This window comes from Ischnura elegans, chromosome 1 (genome assembly GCF_921293095.1).
Source record: "Ischnura elegans chromosome 1, ioIscEleg1.1, whole genome shotgun sequence".
NCBI lineage: Eukaryota > Metazoa > Arthropoda > Insecta > Odonata > Coenagrionidae > Ischnura > Ischnura elegans.
Window position 1 is genome coordinate 34,825,316 of NC_060246.1, and position 18,949 is coordinate 34,844,264.

The 18,949-nt window shown below is 41.0% G+C and overlaps 1 protein-coding gene across 5 annotated transcripts in view; it reads right to left on the reverse strand.

Moving 5' to 3' along the window:
• Positions 1–18,949, reverse strand: part of LOC124158725 (adenomatous polyposis coli protein-like) — a 389,744-nt gene that overhangs the window by 36,100 nt on the left and 334,695 nt on the right. For all 5 annotated transcript variants that reach the window (XM_046534002.1, XM_046533985.1, XM_046533994.1 and 2 more), the window contains one exon: positions 5,454–6,110. In XM_046534002.1, the coding sequence (XP_046389958.1) occupies positions 5,454–6,110 (657 nt within the window). The remainder of the gene's footprint in view (positions 1–5,453; positions 6,111–18,949) is intronic.

Consider the following 18,949-nt stretch of genomic DNA (forward strand, 5'->3'; position numbering starts at 1 on the left):
TATCCTGGTACCTTCAATAACTTAAGCACCAAAATCAAGTAGTGACCCTTGGGGCCTCACCAATTATTTTCATTTTCAATCAGAGATGTGGTATCTTTCTTGGTCAAAATCAAGTGATACTGCATATAAGAATATTTATTCATACACAGTAGTGTGGCATTACATCCTCACGATGTAATTTATCAAAAATACTAAAGATTGGAGCAAAATATGGCACATAGAAAAAGATGAAAATTTAGGATAGCTAAAAATTCTTCATAACAAGGCTCATTTAAGCTTTTTTTTCACTGGTTACTTGCACTTGTAGCATCTCCATATTCATTAAGCATTAAAGTTGCCTAGTTCTGCATATTTGCCATTGTTTACAACGTTTCAAAAATCAGCAAATATAAATTTTCCGGTTTTTGATCACTTTTAAATCAGATGATAGTGTGATGTTGAAATGTTCCTCCTTCAAATATTTGTTAGCTAATAACCTAGCACAAATTAAAGGAATGCTTCCTTCAATATGAGGCTGAATATGGCTTTAAACACTCATTAATGAGTAATCTTCTAGCATGAATATTGCAGGAATTCTAATTTGGATGAGTTTTCATACTAATGCTGCCACTCACACCTAACCCACTCATATTAATAATACAGGCCATCGATTAGTATGTCTATATAACTAAACATGCACTAAAATGGCCTGAATTGATTCAGTACTTATTAGAGTTGTAATAAATAATGATTTGCAATTAAATTTTGATCAAGTGCATGATTATATCCACATGCTGCGAGGTATATTGAAGCACCACTAACTTCATGGAGAGTGCAATTGAGACTAACTCACTAATCTTCACTGAACCGAATATTGAAGAACAAACTGCATGTTTTTCACTTGAAAATTTACTCAAATACACCTTTAGTTTATACTGACACAGCTAACCAGAAGGAGGAAATTCTAAGCAAGTTACACATTTGTGAAGTAGTCATAGCATATTATTGAATAAATCCAAGACAGGCCTGTTTGTTTACTCTGTAGGTTCATCATGGTGCTGTCATATCTTTTACCAAACCAAACTAATGATCTGAGGTAGGGATTTTCTAGGATCAAAATTTTCTGAATCATAAGCCAATAGCATTTTAGCTCCATACTCCTGTGCTAAGAAGGCATACATTGTTTAAAAGGATATTTGCTTCAGTAAAATATTAATTTCTGATCTAGAGTGACCTTAAGTCCTGGAAGGCATTATTTTCATGTATCCTGCCCAAGCCTCCCAAATTGGAGAAAAATATTTTTCCTGCCAATGTACAGATTGTGTATCTTTATCATTATAGATAATTGCAATTAAGCATTTGAATCTTTTATGTCTCATGCTAGATAAAAACAAGGGTATTACATTTTACTTCTGAATTCAGCATAATTTGTGTTCATTTGAGATGCGCTGCAGAAATTAGCTTACCAAAGAATACACTAGACTGAATATAATACACAGGATAATTTCAGATGAGGCAATTTTGTCAGTCTCCCAGAAATCCTCAGAAATATCACCGCCTACTTACTATGCAGACATGCAAGGCTTTCATCTCCATGTGCACTATCATCAATGTTTACCTGGTAATCTAAATCAACATTGTTTGTTTCCTCATGGATAGCCGATTTCTATCTACCAACTTGTTACAAAAGCTATCTTCATGAGAAACAGTTAATTTTTGCTAATGAAAATTTTATGAAATAATGCACCATTAAATAAAATTTTTATGGAATAGGTAATGAATCATTTAATTAAAATTAAAAACAACAAAAATATGCCATTTGACTTGGATAAATATATTATCTTCAGCATAACGGTCAAAAAAATTTATCAAAATCTGCCAAAACATTGCATAATCAATTATGCACAGTAATATAATAAAATTTGTCACTATCATTGTATACCGACCTATTTTGCTGTACTTTTTTAATAGCAATGGAATGGTATGAACTCCTCAATTGAATGTGTAATTTCTTCTATTTGGGGTGCCCTCAAGTTTTATTCTCATCAACGAGCAGCAATCTCTTAAGGCCGTTTTACATGATACACGGAATTGCGCAATCTGATGTACGCGCGAAGGCGCAATCAAAATTGCGTCGTGTAAAGCGGTGAATTGCTAGAACACATGCGAGAATGCGTGGACGCGAGACGGCAAAATAGCCCATGTTCTAATTTCGTTCATGCATTCGCGCAATTCCATGCCATTTTAGAATTTAATGCAGCGATAACCTGCGCAATTCCGTGTACCGTGTAAAACGGCCTTTATGAACCTAAGGCATTCAAAACTACCACAAAAGCATTTTTCTCTTATATGCAAAACACTGTGCTCCAAGCAATTTTTTCCTGTAGAGGCGCTGGTCAATAACATTCCATCCAAATCTGCCCAGAAGCTCTTGAGTTCATATACCATAGCGATCTTACAGTGAAATAACACTCTGTGATTTTGGCTGAGGTATGATTGACCTCACTGACTATCACCCTGATATGTATTATCAATTTTTTAAATCAATTTCATCAATGTATCAACTTTGATTTTTTCTGCTGCCATGAAAAAATGGCTTGGGACATTGCGTGCATGTGAAGGAATCAATGGCACACTGTGTTCACTGGTGATAGAATTAATTGGGTATTTAAAAGCTTGGCCCTAGCTATCATAAAAATCAAGTAACAAATGCAGAGATCATATATGTAAATAGTTCAAGATATCACCTAAGGAAATCACATAAGATCTCTCAAAGCATAGAGTATTTTTTGAGCATCTGAATGGAACTAACTTTCCGGGACAATTCTGGTACATAGAATTAATTTTTGTAAAACTCAGAATCTAACAATGTGATTCCTAATTTTCTATGAAGGACTCTCCATCCATCTATAAAAAAATAATTGGTTCCCAAATTCAAGGCATATTTTTAAAATTCCTGTTCCAAATCAGCTCTCATGCATCTTTTCTTAATAAGCTTTGTCAAAGGAGAAAATCATAAGAGAAAAATCATCACTCTTTCAATATTCATCAACTACCGTATAAAATTAAAACCTAAATAAAATCTAAACAGAATAAATGGATAACCTGGCAATTAAAAATTCAAAATAAGCATTTAAAATGTACAATTGAGTTTCATCATCACTGTAAACCCTGCAGGAATTTCCAAAGTATCATCAGCAATTTGTAACCTAAAATTTTGTGCACATTGTACACCAGGTCCTATTACTAAATTCTTCCTTTAATTGCCTAGTCCCAATAGAAAACAAAAGATGCTCAATGCTGTGAGTCTAAGAGTGATCCTGCAGTATGTTTAACTACAAACAAATCTTTGAAACAATATACCAACCAGATTTACTCAAGAAAGCCAAATCCCTGTGTATCTTGTACACCACTATTCTAGAGAAACAAAATTGTTAGGTCTTCAGAACGTAGACAAGGTAAGAATTTATTTCAGTGGTTTTTACCAGGGTAGGAATATACCCAATAATTCTAGCATTGAGTAGAGCCTGGGAGGCTTTAGTGAATTTACTTTGCTGGTGTAGTGAAATATTTAGGGGCAAAATTATATCCATCAAAAGAATTGATGTTTTATCCTTGAGTATTCCATTTTTTTTCTATCGCAAGATACAAATCCAATACGTGCGAGTAAGCACAAATATTTTTTTCTGTCTACTAATGAATCACACAAAAGAAAGAGAAAGGTAGACGCAAAATACAGCCTGTTGTGTGCAGTTCACAAGAATATACTTTGTCAGTATCCAACGTTCTATTGGGCACAAGTCAAAAACACATCTAGAAGTTCACTATCCCCTTTCCTCCTTCTATTGAATGCAAAACATGGCATTACAATGGCTCTTTGAACTCTGATTGACTGCATGAAGTATACGTGGCTCTCCCAATTTTATTCGATATTTTGATGGAAAAAAATGGTGAGCCCTATTCCTGAAGCCACAAATGAAAATTACAGTATTTAACAATAACTTTTAAGTGATAATGTGAGCTATTCCTGGAGTATTCCAACGTAAAGGGAAAAAAGTGATAGTGTGATTCAGGTTTTAGGCATAGAAGAAATCTTGTGCCCTTGAAATAACAGTGTTGGTTTAATATTAAATAACATAATAATACATATGCATTAACACTTGGTTATAAGACTAATTATGTTCCACTGCTGAATATGGTATATAGAAGACAAAAATCTTGCATCAAAACAAATTAGCTAAGGAAGTTCTCTTACTGTCTCAATTTTTTTCAGGTGCTTGAGGATTGTATGCATGGTACATATTTCATGAACTTATTTGGTACACCATAATGCCATTGGACCATTGGATTTGACATGTATGGCTGCAAATCTTATTCAGCATGGGTTGCGCAACATATTGAATTTTATATTAAGGGAGATCAATCCCTCAAATGTTCAAAAATCAATCATCTTGGAGCTATCTAAAATTTATTCTTTTTAGCAGATATTCCAGCTCAGATAGTTATGAAAATTCATAATTCACACAAGAAAATTCTATTTTATTAGCCATAGTAGTGGCAAGGTCAACCCTTAGGTTGAAGGGAAGATTTTTAAATATTACATGCTATGACGGTGGGATAAATGTCCTATATTTGCCCATCAGTCACATACAAAGGTAAGGATATTTTCAGGTTTAAAACTCCTGTTCCTTCCAGGTTTGCTTGATTCACCAGAATCCTCATGGAGAGAAGCAATGAAGGGCACTTCCAAGATGTGCTACTTCCTGACCCCATTCCTAGGTATCCCACTTCTGAATTACCTTTGACTTTAGGAGGGCTCCCACCTTGCAGTTATAGTGAAAGGAGTACCCACTTGCCTAAGCAGTATATACTACATTATTCATGTGCATAATGTGAAAACAATTTTTATTGACTTCTTGGTATCAAATCGGGGTGACCATCAATGATTGAGGGGGTTGTAAACAAAAATGTCAAGTACACACAATGAAGTCTTTTGTTTACTTTTCTATTGATTAATCTGAATCTACAGAGAAACTAGGGTCTACTACCAAAAAGGCCCTCAACAGAGACCACTTCCTTCCTTTTTTTCATGCACGGAGAGGTACCAAAAGTCAGTAGCTACAGCAGCCTAAAAGTTGTGTTCACTTCCTAACGTGGAGGTTATGGATTACAATCCTAATTGAGAGCATTTTTCATCAACTACGGCACTGATGCTTGAGATTTTCCACCTTGTTAAATGTATAACAGGACTTATTGTCCTTGTTAGGCAACTTTAATGAGGACGTAAGTATATAAATGCCAATCTATCAATCACAAATATGAGAGGAGCTCAAATACAGGAGTAAGACCATGTTGGCATGGCAACTGCCACCCGTTGCCATCCCCAAATCATGCCTATGCATGGTAGCCATTCAATGCTATTTTTTCACATAACTTTTGTAGGAAAAATGTAAAGTAAATGCTTTTCTACTCACATTATTGATGCTGCCTCCCCCGATGCTACTGGGACCACTGTGCCACAAACTCCTATCCATAGGCCACGCACCATGATACAAGGAACCCACTGAGTTTTGCTGCTTGGAACCCTGCATGTCCTCCTGATCGATCATCTTCCCATCCTCACTGCACTCACTCTCACAAGCACTCTTGCCGCCCCCGTTACCCGCGGCGGCGGCCGCCGTGTTGGCCGAATTGGAGCCCTCCTGCTGCGGCGTCTGGGTCGCGCTGTTGGTCATCCGCGCGCGGCCCGCTGCCGACCCCGGCCCCCCGCAGCCGTCCTCGTCGTCGTCCGCGTCCTCCACGCGCAGGTCGCCCTCGTTCACCTCGGCCGACCACTGGCGGGTGCGGTGGTGGTGCGGGCTGCCGCGCTGCAACTCCTTCTTGCCGCCTCCCTTCTTCTCCCCCTCCTCCTCCACCGCTTTGGACTCGTCCATCTCATCCTCCTTGGTGAGCCGGATGGGCCTGCTCCACCTGCTTCCCTCCTTCACGCTCACCTCCTTCTCGTACAACTCCTCGTCTTCCTCCTCGAAGCCTTTCAGCCCTTTGTGCCGCAGACTGCCTCCTCTCCTCAGCTCCTCCTCGTCTATGTGGAGCCGCTCATGGTAGTTGTGAAGGTTCTGTCGCTGAAGAACCTAAGGGCGACAGAAAAAGAGAGGGCTCGTTTCAGCAACAGGGATACAGGTATTTCACGGTCAAATGACTTCCTCTGTATCTACGAATTACCACGCAAGCCGCCGCAAAAGAGGCGTGGCGGGAGGCGTTGCAGGCGTAGGGCGAGGGAAACTGCGTACGCACGAGCTTGACGTTTTACACTCATTGGAGGTAATTGTCTGTGTAAAAAAATTGCTCTTATCTAAATTTGCAAGGGATCCCTCATTGCCGGTAGCGTTCGCTAACTGTTACACTTAACAAGTCATCATCTCAGTAACCGAATTTCTGAGCAGCTAAGAGAACAACACAACGAAATTTAACCATCACAATAAAAATTATAATTCTCACGTCTAGCCAAGTTTTAAAACCCAGAATGGATATACAATCGATTCGCTCACTGGATTACATTTGACACACAATAAAACTAAATTTGTTATAAATCTACCCTTCTTATTTCCAAATCGTCCAGGCCGTTCAACACAGTTGTGGTAATAAATGGGTAACTCTTTTCTCAGGTGGTTGGGATTCTCCTTGATAGTAATGAGAATATTCGTTTCAATTTACTAATATCCAAGCAAAAAAGAACCACACACATCTTGTTTCACGGTGACAATAAAAATAATCGATCCCAGCGTTTCCTACTCCTCATTACCATGCAATAATTTTTCCTGGAACCCACTTTATCCTGTCCACAAAGAGTATTCTTACCAACCTATTCTCCGCCGTTCAAGAGAATTCATAGAAGCTTGTAAAACGATCTCTTTTTGCTAAAAAATATCACCACTTTGATCGATTAAAATCACAATAGTACGTACATTCACGTGGAGAAAGTTCTCCGTTTTCTTCAAATTTCAGATCAGGCGGCATTCATTAAGCGATATTATCACAGCATTTACAACGAGTTTTCATTGAATTGAGCGGGCATTTTAGCAATAACGATAATAAGAGCCCATAGCGGTGAAGATATTGAAGTAATATTTCTCCGAGGAGACGTATACTTATGGGTCTCGCAGATATAACCCCGTCAAAAACTTTGGGCAAAACTGACGAGAACGGCTGGCTTAGTAGCCACGGTGATAATAAAAATAATCGATCCCAGCATATCTCACCCGTCTACCTTAATCTAAGATAAACTTAATCACCCCCAATAAACCATTCACAGAGGAGTTTCGTGGCCGAAATAAACTTGAGTCCAGGGAAATTTAAACCTTCCGAGGGAGGGAGAAATACACGCCTACCGTTAGGCGACCCCGCACAACATGTATTTACAAACTGAACGATATTTGGCATTACATCGACTATTGTTGGGTCGGTTAGTTCATTAAGAAATAGAAAGACAGCAAATACCAGTCATAATCTTAAGGCAAGTTGGCTGTTTATTGACGAAAGAATACTAGGAAAAGAGTTACATACTAGAAGGGAGTCGCTCAACTAATTATTACAGTCCCTCGGAGTCATACGATTAATGAACATTCTGAAGGACGGAGGAATAAATGGAACGCCCTTCGATCGTAAAAAGGATACCAACTAAAATACTCAATCCCTAGTCACTCGAACCTTTTGGATGATACTCGCATGCTAGGAAAAAGTACAAAGGGAAGAAACAACAGGTGAAGTCTCCTGGGGTACATCGGCAGGTTGCTTCCTCCATCTCTAAAGAGGCTTTAATGACAGTAGCACGTAAGTAGATGGAGTGGTGGCCAGGTGCTTCAACGAAGAAGAATTTACTTGAAGAAACTAATGCTATAGCTAAATAACGTTTAAACCTACCTATGCCAAAATGCTAATAGGCAAAAATTGCCAAATGACAAATAAACCTGAAGCATATCGCGATGGTATTTAGTATATACATATACTTAAAGTCTTGCGTTCAATTAGTCTTTCTTTGAACAGTGAACTACTGCTTAAAAGGTTAATAGAATACATTTGGGATATATGTCAACAGTAAATGAATTGGCGATTCTCAACCATTTACTGTTTTATTTTTATTTTATACGATAAAATACACCAGTTATGTCCATTCATCAAATTTACCCGCATTGCTTTTTCCTTCAGATGGGTCTCTTTAAGTTTCCGAGAAGAATGCGGATAGTAATCGGGGAAGATAATAGATACTTAAGCGACGGATGTCGGCTCCACCATCACAATTTCAACTAACGGCATTTATATCTTTGATGGCTATCCACCCACCCCTTTGATCCGTTCCCAAAGTTTTCCGTCCAATTTTGTGGATAGAGTAGTATGGTGGGCTGGAGTCGGTAGAGGCGACCGTCACTACGGCCGGGTCAAAGGGGACGTCGGTCATCGCGCTGCAAACGACCACGAGGGGGCCTCGCCACAACATGGCCGTTCATGAAATTTCACGACGCCTCGGAGAGCGATGCCTTTGTTTCTAACTGAGCGGAGCGAAAGAGAGAGAGAGGGCCCTGAGGAGCTACAGAGGAACCGTGGGACGCCGCAAGGGGAAGACGGAAGGAAATGAGAAAGACAACGGGGGGGGGGGGGGGAGAGGAAGAGGGAGAGAGCAATATGGGGACACAGGAAGGAAGGTGAAGGGCGAGGGAGGAAAAGAGGGAACCGCGGGTGATAAAAAGGATAGCAAAAAGGATGAAAGGTTGGAAGAAAGGAAAATATGACCGCGCGATCACCACGCTGGCGCCAATAACTTAAAAGAGTGAGAGGGTGGCCATTAAAAACTGAGAGAGATGGCTTCAAACTAGAATGCGAGTAACGCACATTTATCCGTTAAGCAATAATTGAATAAAACGTCATCATCATTAGTAAACAATCCTAAGATTGGTTTGACGCAGCTCTCGAATCCTATCTCCTATCCGCTAGCCTCTTAATAGAGACGTATTTTTTCTCTTACGTAGAAAGTAGAAATTAAACAAGCATCTTGCCATTTTTCGCTACTGCACTTGCGGAACACGAAATTAATCGTTTTCGGTGACAGTAACCACTGAGTAAATAAATGAAGCATCGAAAAGGATTACCTTATTGGGGTAAAAGATTATTGCTTACAATAGCAAAAAGTATCGTGTGTAGCCCCCACGTTGCATGCTTAATACATAATATCGACCCCTAAAAATTTGTCTACCGCGCTACCCTATTTCAAATTTAAACTACCGGAAAACTTTCTTAAATTTATTCCGAATAAATATAAAAAATAAGAATCAGAGAGATCAATTAATTCCGGAATACTTATTATTCATTTCCCAAAATGGCGCAAAAGAAACCATTTCCAGTCACGATTCCCTCACAGCGAGGCAGCCGAGATGAACGCCAAATATAACTTACAGCAAGCAAATGATTAAAACTCAAAATCAGATCTCCGAATTATATGGTTGTTCTCAATTTTCCGCGAGACAGAAGAGAGAAAACACGAAAAAAGTAAAAGCGAGGTTTAGAATAACAGGTATTTAAAAAAAAATTAATTATGAAAGATACAGGAGCCACCCTTAAAAACAGTTAAAAACTTATTTAACTCTAAACGTTCACAAGCTATTTATTTCCTCACAAAAACCGCATATCTAGTTACAATCAACCAGGAAATACTTTTCAGAATTTTAAATCACTAGAATATAATAATGATTCGCTAAATCAGCGAGATACCCTTATAGTTCCCATGGGAACGCAAGGAAATTTCGACGAACGAACCTCTCCAAGAACAAGAAGAATCAATATTGAGCGATATTGGGAGATAAAAAAAAAGCAACAAGTGAATTCCACCCTGAACTAAAACGTTCACAAGCTTCCGGATAAAGGTCAACGTGACACCAAAGGGTCTTTCACTCTTGGAGTCGAAGGGCCTTGATAGCGGAAAAATATTCGTGTAGCAAAGATTCAATATGAATTATAGTAACTCAAAGGTGCTATGTGGAAATTCATTAAGATAATAACGGATAGCATGAAATTACGTTTCAGCGAATATTCTACTTTGGAAAAGTCACAATTAAATTCGAGCCAAGAATAATCACATGCCGAATAATTCATCCAGTCCAGTGCTGGACACTTGGCGGAGGTTTTCGGATACATTGTTTGCGTCCTTTCAATCGGGGCTTGATTGACGCGGGATTTTCGAAGATTCCTTTTTCACCAAGTCACCTATCAACCATAAAATCCATTAGAGGGATCATTCACTTCTGAAAAGTAACCTAAAGACTAAATCTTATGCCAATTCCGAAAAATAGATTTCCTCTTTGATCGGGATTTGAATTGGTTTTGTTCTATTCGGTTTCATGAAACGAATCATCATATGAACGAGAGCACTCGTGCAAGGCCGTAGCCAGGGGGGGGGGGATCAAAGGGGATTGATCCCCCCCACCCCCCGAAATGAAAAAAATAAATAATGTTTCATGTTCGCTTGGTGCTCACACGACGATATTATATAGCGGCGCAGGGACATCTAGTAGTCCAATGTGACTCAAGTCAATAGATATCTAAGCGAATTTGTAGGTGCAGTGTGTGAAATAATAGTGCTGTGAATTAGTAGAGAGGTGAGTGACTTATGAACCTCCTGAGGGACCGCAGAATTGACATCGACACCGAGGAGTTAATTCATTGGTTCGCTGCAAAGAAAGATAGAAGGCTAAATTCAATTTTATAATAATATTTTTATATTTTCCTTTAAGGGTTTATATTAAATATGTATACTTAACCGTATACGCTATTTTAAGTATCCTATAAAAATAATTTTATGTTTGTCTACTATTCCATAAACCCTCCCCCCCCCACCCCCCCCCCCCCCCGGGAATTGGCCGCACTGTCTTCAACGTGTGCTACTCAAACACCAATATTGTCTCGGCTAACTCAATCTCTCCCATAATTACTACTTTTCTGGTCAACCCACTCGTAAGTGAAGAGACTAAAATTTACGGACATATCATGTTTATAGCACGTCATCAGAAATTTCGCCGAATCTCAAAAATTTGAGAAGAGAAACATGCGCATTGACCTGACCTTTACGGTATCCCGGTGCGAACAAGCAGCATGACTTTTTTCTCTGAGGAAATTTTGCACTTCATCGCATTTTCAAGCAATTCCGTAAAGGTTATGGATTCCATAGTTGCGCCCATAGTCCTAAATCAATTAGAATAAAAAAAATGACATTTGGCACGGGTATTTATAGCCAAAAGTAAAAGAAAATTGCACAATATTACAAATAATTTATAGGTTAGAGAGAGGATATGCAAGCAGATTAGAAAAGAGACCAAACTGCACAGAAAAGTTGAACATTGGTAAAATGCATTAAATAAAATGCAGAAAAAAATTCTATAATGCGACCAAGAATTTCAATCCAGGACATTAAGAGTGAATGATACCATAACTTATCTATTCTCAAAAAGGTGCTCATGAAATGTATCGTTGGATATCCAAAGATGAAGTAAAATATCATACCTGAAGGAAAGTTTTGGGTAATTATTTTCTAAGTTCAATCTAGCGAAACAAAACTACGAATATTATTCCAACATTTATACCGTATTTTCTGCACAATTACACCCTTCTCTACTTTCAGTAAATAGATAGAAATGAATAAATTGTATTTACTATTCGGCGAGTCAATACGTAGGCAATAATTCGTAGTAGACAAGTTAATGCATTTATCTCGAATGTACTACTGCAATTCCACAGGGGAGAAATTAAATCGGAATAAGCAAAAACACCACCACGATCCGTCGGCGGTAAACAATGGAATACAGAATTCCGCACGCAATAAAATAACAAGAGATTTTCGGAATGCGTTGAAATGGAGTGGAAGCAGGAAAAAAAAACTATTTCCACGACCATACAAACACCGCTAATGGCTGGGATTCCCACGAAAACCACAAGGAGAATTATGGACTGTATTTTGTTTAAAAAAAATATGCAACCGGCTCATGCCCGCATTCATTTTATTACAGCATCGGACCACATACGTGCTATGAGAAGAGATGTTGATATCCCACAAAACGGGAAGCAGAAAAGGGGAAGGGCCTATCTCTCTCATGCGGCCGATTGATCGCCGAAAGCTCGCGATAACCGACGAGTAATTGCACGAGGAGATACGGGGAGGAGATCACTCCGGCGGTGGCGGGCAGTTGTGTGTATGTACCAACCCCTATCCCCTCCACGGCCGATGGCTTGGGCGAAACACGGTCCAAAGGGTTTCAAAAGGCCCTTGTTCCGATCCCTTTCAATTACAAACGACAGCCGCGCAGTTTACGCCCGCGAGAGCGACGACAGAGTTGCACACACACAATTGCGAAGAAAATAAAACAGGACCCATGCAACGTCCATACGGAGGATATATCCCAGGTGTAGGAAACGGCGTCGGCGACCGAGAGGGTTGCAGCCGGGAGGACCAAGGAGGGAGGGGATGAATGGGGAGCGACGAAAGGGTATTGGCGAGGGGGTTGAAGAAGGTTGGCGAGGCCAAGGGGGAGGAAATCCGCGCCCCTGCTCGGAGTGCTCTGGGTGCATAATGCATGCAAATGGAGACGCGAGGAGCGGACGAGGAACACTGTCGCGTGGTGGTTGACAAGTCGAAGGAAGGGGCGGATACGGAGGCGGCATGAAGGGACTTGAGAGCATTACGAGGTACATAAGGGAGGGGTGAGGCCCAAGGCTGGCCACTGCACCGTTTGGCACTCAAAACCAAATAACACCTCCACAGTGGTCTCGTCCAATAATTTACTTTTATTTTCGATTGTGAAATGGTTTGATAAATATAGAGATACTAGCGTTTTTCTGTTTTTCAATCCGTAGCCTACTTCTCCAGTTTAAAATTTTATGAAGGCGAAAAAGTTTTAGCCCACTTTTCCGGAGTTGGTGACGTCATTACAGTTCTGGGTCGTCATCTAGTTCGTGGGTGACCTCTTATTAGGAGAAATAATCGCTCATAAGAGTGAAAAAAAGGACGAACCACGCAAAAAACAACGAAATTTCGACTGCTTTAACCCTTTTGCAGATTATTTGACTACGCCATGAAATCCTGACGAGCGGGTCACTGATTCTCAGGTACTCCTCTCCACCTCGCATCGGTCTCGCGTGGTTCGACACTGTTTTCACTCTTGTGAGCGATTCCTTCTCACAATAAGCGGTCACCCACGAACCAGATTATGACCCAGAACTCTAATGACGTCACCAACTCCGATAAAGTGGGCAGCAACTTTCGCCTTCAAAATTTTACACTTATGAGATAGTAGCAGTATTAGGGGGATTTATTTCGTTGAAACTTATCTTTAACTTCGACATACCGAATCACTCCAATGAATTGCGATTTTGTACCTGCGTGAACTACCTAATTCAACGCATAAACCATTCCTCAGCTATGCATGTGGCCGCAAAGACACACCTTAGGAAGATCCAAGCCAGCATCGAATAATTGAACGTGGAAGTACTTTTGACGTCTCAGAAAACCTTTAATATCCATTAAAGAGAGTCAGTCCTTAATTAAGTATTCAAAGGAAGGTGAAGTAAACGCTACTAAATAAGTTTATTTCAGTCTGTGATTACACATCAGTTTTGAAGATTTTAACATCAGAATAATGGGAGATTGATTAGGCTACATATGCCAAGTGCTAACTTTTATCCTAATGGATTACTAGTGGTAGGTAAGGGAGAAAGGAAGTCAAGACGGCATTCGTGGCAGAAACATTGACGCAAAGGCACGGATATAGGGATACAGGGAAATACCCTTGCCAGTTCCGCAGAGACTCATGCAGCGTTCGATACCACTGGGTGAAGGAGTTTCGGGGCACAGAATTAACAAGGAAATTTATGCTCACAAAAAATACGGGCAACATTCCGTTAAACATTCCACCTTCCTTTTTTCCCCCAAATCGATGGCATTCGGGAGCAGAGCACACGAATTTTGACGCGATTTTATGAGATTTTTATCTCTGCGCCGAGGGATAAAATGTCACGAAACCATTGCATCAAAACGGAATTTAAAATGCGGCCGAAAATAAAGTTTTATTGTGCTTATTGTTAAAAGTTGGAAGGGTGTAAAGCGATTAAGGTTCTTGAATTTATCTATCCACATCGTACCCAAAGCGATAAATACTAAACGCTAGGTTAACGCTATCGGTGGATCCATGAAAGGAATTTACATCATTAGTTCAAATGGGATGGGCTACTTATTTAAAAGTTTCCACAAAAACTAAAGCATCGAAAACATTTGAAGAGCTCAAAATAAAATTCATAACTCATTTACCTTGTAAAGACCGTTTCAAGACTACCAATTTAAAAGATTTTTTTAGTTCAGTTTTTAGATTACCCTGTTATATTTATTAAACAGTAACTACACCATAGTCATCTACGAATGAAGCTACACCAAGAACTGAATCTGTTATCTTACTATTGGCTGACATTGGTAAGGAATCCGAAATCTTCTTCCTCATCGACTTCCTAAAAAAATTAGACCAATTAGGCCTTTTGCAAGGATAAAGTCATTCTAACATTAGAGAAGACTTACAGACACACCAATTCAGGGTTATGCTAGCAAGGGATGTTATACAGACAAGAACCTCTCCGAGCCAAGTTACGCCTGGCGTAGGGCAGAATGGATGGCTTGTGAGGACACAAAAAACCTCTCCATCCGCCGACACCGTAAACACCGGTTAAGGGAAAAATCATGGACCCATCGCAGGAGCGATGTGAACATACACGGGTAAAGGGGTTAAATAAAGCCAAATGCTCGAAACCGCCAGAGAGAGAGAGAGAGACAGAGAGTCAAGGGTAACAGAGGAAAGTCATCTTAAGAGCCACTCAAACTTTCGCTTTCCACTCTCCACGACGACGACGGAACACATGAGCGTAGAATTGAGGACTGTCAAGAAAGCGCGAGTGAAATGAAAAAGAGAAATAGAGAGAGAAGCAATAAAGCTCAGCTAGAGCGAAACAGAGCCTCGTTCCATTATTAACGTGCGGGCGACATGGGATACTCGCACTTCTCCACCCGTATTTCACGCGCCAAAAGAAAAACACGCCACTCACTCAGCCCGCAGAAGCACTTGGTCTCGCATCAATAATTCCGCAAAATCCACGCCACTCGAGTCGCCTTCTTAAACTTCCACCAAGCACACTCGAGCCAACAGAAACCCCCCGGGTCCAGCCCGCAAACTCTCCACACACCCACTGGCACAAACGGCTCAGCCTCGTTCCCACAGGAGTTAGGGGAGAAAAAGACGAGGAAAACACGACTTCCTCTGGCCCATCAAAGACAAACACACGCACGAGGGCCGAGGAGCGCGAGATCGAGAGGAGAATCCCCTTCCTTAAGAGGACCCATCTCGAGCAGTCGTATTTTGTCTCGTTTCGTGACGCATTGCTAGTTTGAAACTTAAGCTCCCATATTGAAGTTTTCTGGACACAGTGAAAATTCTGTTCACGGACACCTCTGACTTAAGGACAGAATTCAATTCCCCGGCAGAAGGACATACATTATAAGGATTGAAGCTCTTGTACATGGACACACTAACTTACGGACACGGACACTTTTTAGGCACAATATTTCTCTTTTACGAACACCATCTCCATTAATGCATTACGTTATTTTTTTATTTCCAAATCATTTTTAACTATTCCGACGAGGTATTTGAAGTAAAGGGATTTCATTCAGTTGTCTTCAATTCATACACTATAATACTTATAGAGTAAAATAAAGCGTAAAAATGGCGTTTTCTTCTGATTACCTCCAACTTACGGACACTTACGTACACATTTTCAAGGACCGTTAGTGAGAGGTTTCACTGCATATAGAGCAGACTCTTGTCAATTTAGCAGGATCTATCTCAGGCACATCTCCAATACAATATTTTTCTTCTGAGAAAATACTGAGGTAATACTTTCATACTAGAGAGCCTAGAGGGAAGAGCGTTCCCGAGCGAGAGGTCCTGGGTTCCAGACCCGAGTAAAGGCATTGGACAACCAAAAATACAAATTCTCGAAGTGTGAGATGGCTACGAAAAAAGACCAGCCGAATGGGAGCGGTAATACCTCGTAAGGAGGTTTGTCTGAAGAATGAAGCTCATTAAATTCTCATGAAAGTTTCCAAATATACTCTTCAAATTGTATCTCAACGACTGATGGACAAAAAAGTCTTTCCAAGTATCTGGAAATGCATTAAAATAATAGCATTTATTTACATGTTTAAATAGTGATACTTGCATAAACGAAAGATGCATGTTGATTGCTGATAAAGTATGAAGGCCATTTTGCCAAAAAAAAGTTATCATTTTCGCTTTACCAAAGAAATCATGAAGACAATAAAAATGGGATCTTTACCGGACGACTTACAGAGTAAGTAGCAAATGCAAGTTTCTGTAACCAAAAATTAACTCAAGTTGGGTAGTACATTAAAATCGCACAACGACGAAATTAAATAGCTGAAAAAGCGTTAAATTAAGACCGGATAACACACATTCAATGAACTCTAATTTTGATTTTAAACCTGGATGAATGACGTCTTTCATGGGTAAACTTTATTTCAATGGCATACACGAAAGGCATTCATTTTGAACCCCCCGCAGGCCCACGTGCGTTAAGATTGAGGAAACGATTCACTCGGAGAGTAGACGGAGCAAGGAAGGGTTGCGAGAGAACTTGAGCGAGGCAGACTACGTGGACGCTGGCCGTGTGGCGAGTGGGGCGGACATCCTCGGAGGACGACAAGAGTGTTGCATAGTGGTCCCGGCGCCTCTTAGCGATCTTCCTTTTTTTTTCTCTCTCTCTCTTTCCCGAGGAGGAAACAGCGGTAGCTCCATCTCCATTCCCCCACGCCGCGCCACCCAGCATGTCTTTCTTCACCCCGTCCTCGTAATGTTGTTTTATTTTTTTGTCCACACATGCTCTCGCGCACGCCCCTCCCGAAAGAAAGCATCTCATCACGTCGGGCTGGGTTATTGACCCGCCGCACACGAGGGGCGAACGGCCTGTTTCGGCGAGCAGAAATCGCTAATCTAAGGCAAGAATTGAGCTATTGTCCGAATCCGTTCCATTAGGTAGTGGTGTGGTGCATCTAATTTTCGGAAAGGCAGGTCCAAATACTGAATACCCGCTTTCCTACATCAGTCAAAAGTTGCCGTTTTCGGGAAAGAACGCCCGGCGCTCGATGCCATTTTTCCATCGATTATGGAAGTGCATGTAATTTGATACGTAATCGACCGATATCGATGTTTTAACATGGATATTCACAACCATACTACGTAGGCTTTTCGCGGTAACACTTATCAATAAAACATTTCAAGTATCTTAACTGGTAACCTCAAAAATGGGAGTCAAATTCACATTAACCCGTTCTTTTCGGTTGAAATCAAACACAGGTTTTGAGAATAGCGTGTAACTGCACTGATTTGTGCATGAAAACATTGTAAACTCTTCGCAGCAAATGGGCTGCAAAGAGCCATTCGCACAACATTGACCAAATGAGTAAAAACTATTGAAGTCTGGGATCGCGCGGCGATACAACTCACGATTAATACAGCTTAGTTAGCGTTTGACGCTGAGACCGATGAAATGTTCAGGCTGATTTTATTTTTCATATTTTTAGTACCAGAAAATAAGTTTATACCTCGAGATTTAAAAAAAATAATTTTTTGGCAAACCAAAGAGCAAGCTAGAGAATCCATCTGACAGATTCGGAGACCTATCTACACCAAGTTTCATATTTCAGATTGCTGGAATATCGTCCACTGATACACACGTTCCGCTCCATTTTGTGCCGTGGGACAAGCCAGGGGGACGAATCGGAAGAGGGGGGTCCGGCTAAGAGCGGTGTGGCGGAGGAAGGAACATTGGAACGCGGGAGGAAGAGTTACGGAGCTAGTGCGGAGGAGGGAGGGGAGGAGATGGTCCCCCTCGCTGAGGGACGATGGGCGAGGGCGGTTGGCGAAGGAAATTGGCAGATAAAGGATGCATGACGAGGACAACATTGTGGGAGGTGGGGGGGGGGGTTAGGAAGGGAGAGAATAGGTACAGCAGAGTGGTGGCACGGGTATGAGGAGGACGAAGAAAAGAGCGATGCGGAGAGCAGGGGGTGGCGAGTGAGTGACTATGAGAGGAGGAAAGTGGTTTGTCGCAGTGGAGGAGAGGAGGAAGAAGTGGCGAGGGGACGGACGGTCGTGGGATTCAATAAAAGACGAATGAAATGAGGAGCGAGTGGAAACGGTTGCGCATGCACGCAAGGGCGGGTGGTTGGGTGGGTGGGGGAAAGAGGGGGTGGGAAGAAGAGGGGGGGGGGGGCAGCACGCCGAGAGAGATACGGAGGACGGCTTATGAGGTAGTTTTTTAAGTGTCGCCATCTCGAGGGCCACCCGAAGCTTGAAATTACGACTGCTGAATGTAAGATAAAACAAAACTGCTCCCACCCACCACCACAGGAGTTCACGGGGAACAGCAGTAAACAACTAAGATTGGCTGTTTCACGTCAAACCGCAAAATGAGAACCAAAATTTTTGGCTGCATCATTTTTCAAAAGTTATATAACAAACGTTTTTCCCGCCTCATTTGAGGGGAATTTTTCCATATTCCATCCATCCTCAGGATATACTCAGGGAAAATGGAATAGGGGATGTAATTTTTCTTTGCCACTCCCGCACAATATAACCGCTACCGAAAAAGCATGAGAGAATACGATTCTTCTCTCACGTCGTCGAGGGCCACATGTCCCAGTCCGGATTCGGCTGAAATTACACGCCATAAACTACCAAAAAAAGGGATGCGACTTAAGACACCAGGAAATGAGAGGTCTAAACGACATTTAGAGAAAAACGCTACTTCAACACACGGTTGAGTACCCCCTGAATCACGATTTCCGCAGCCAAATGTTATACGACTTGAA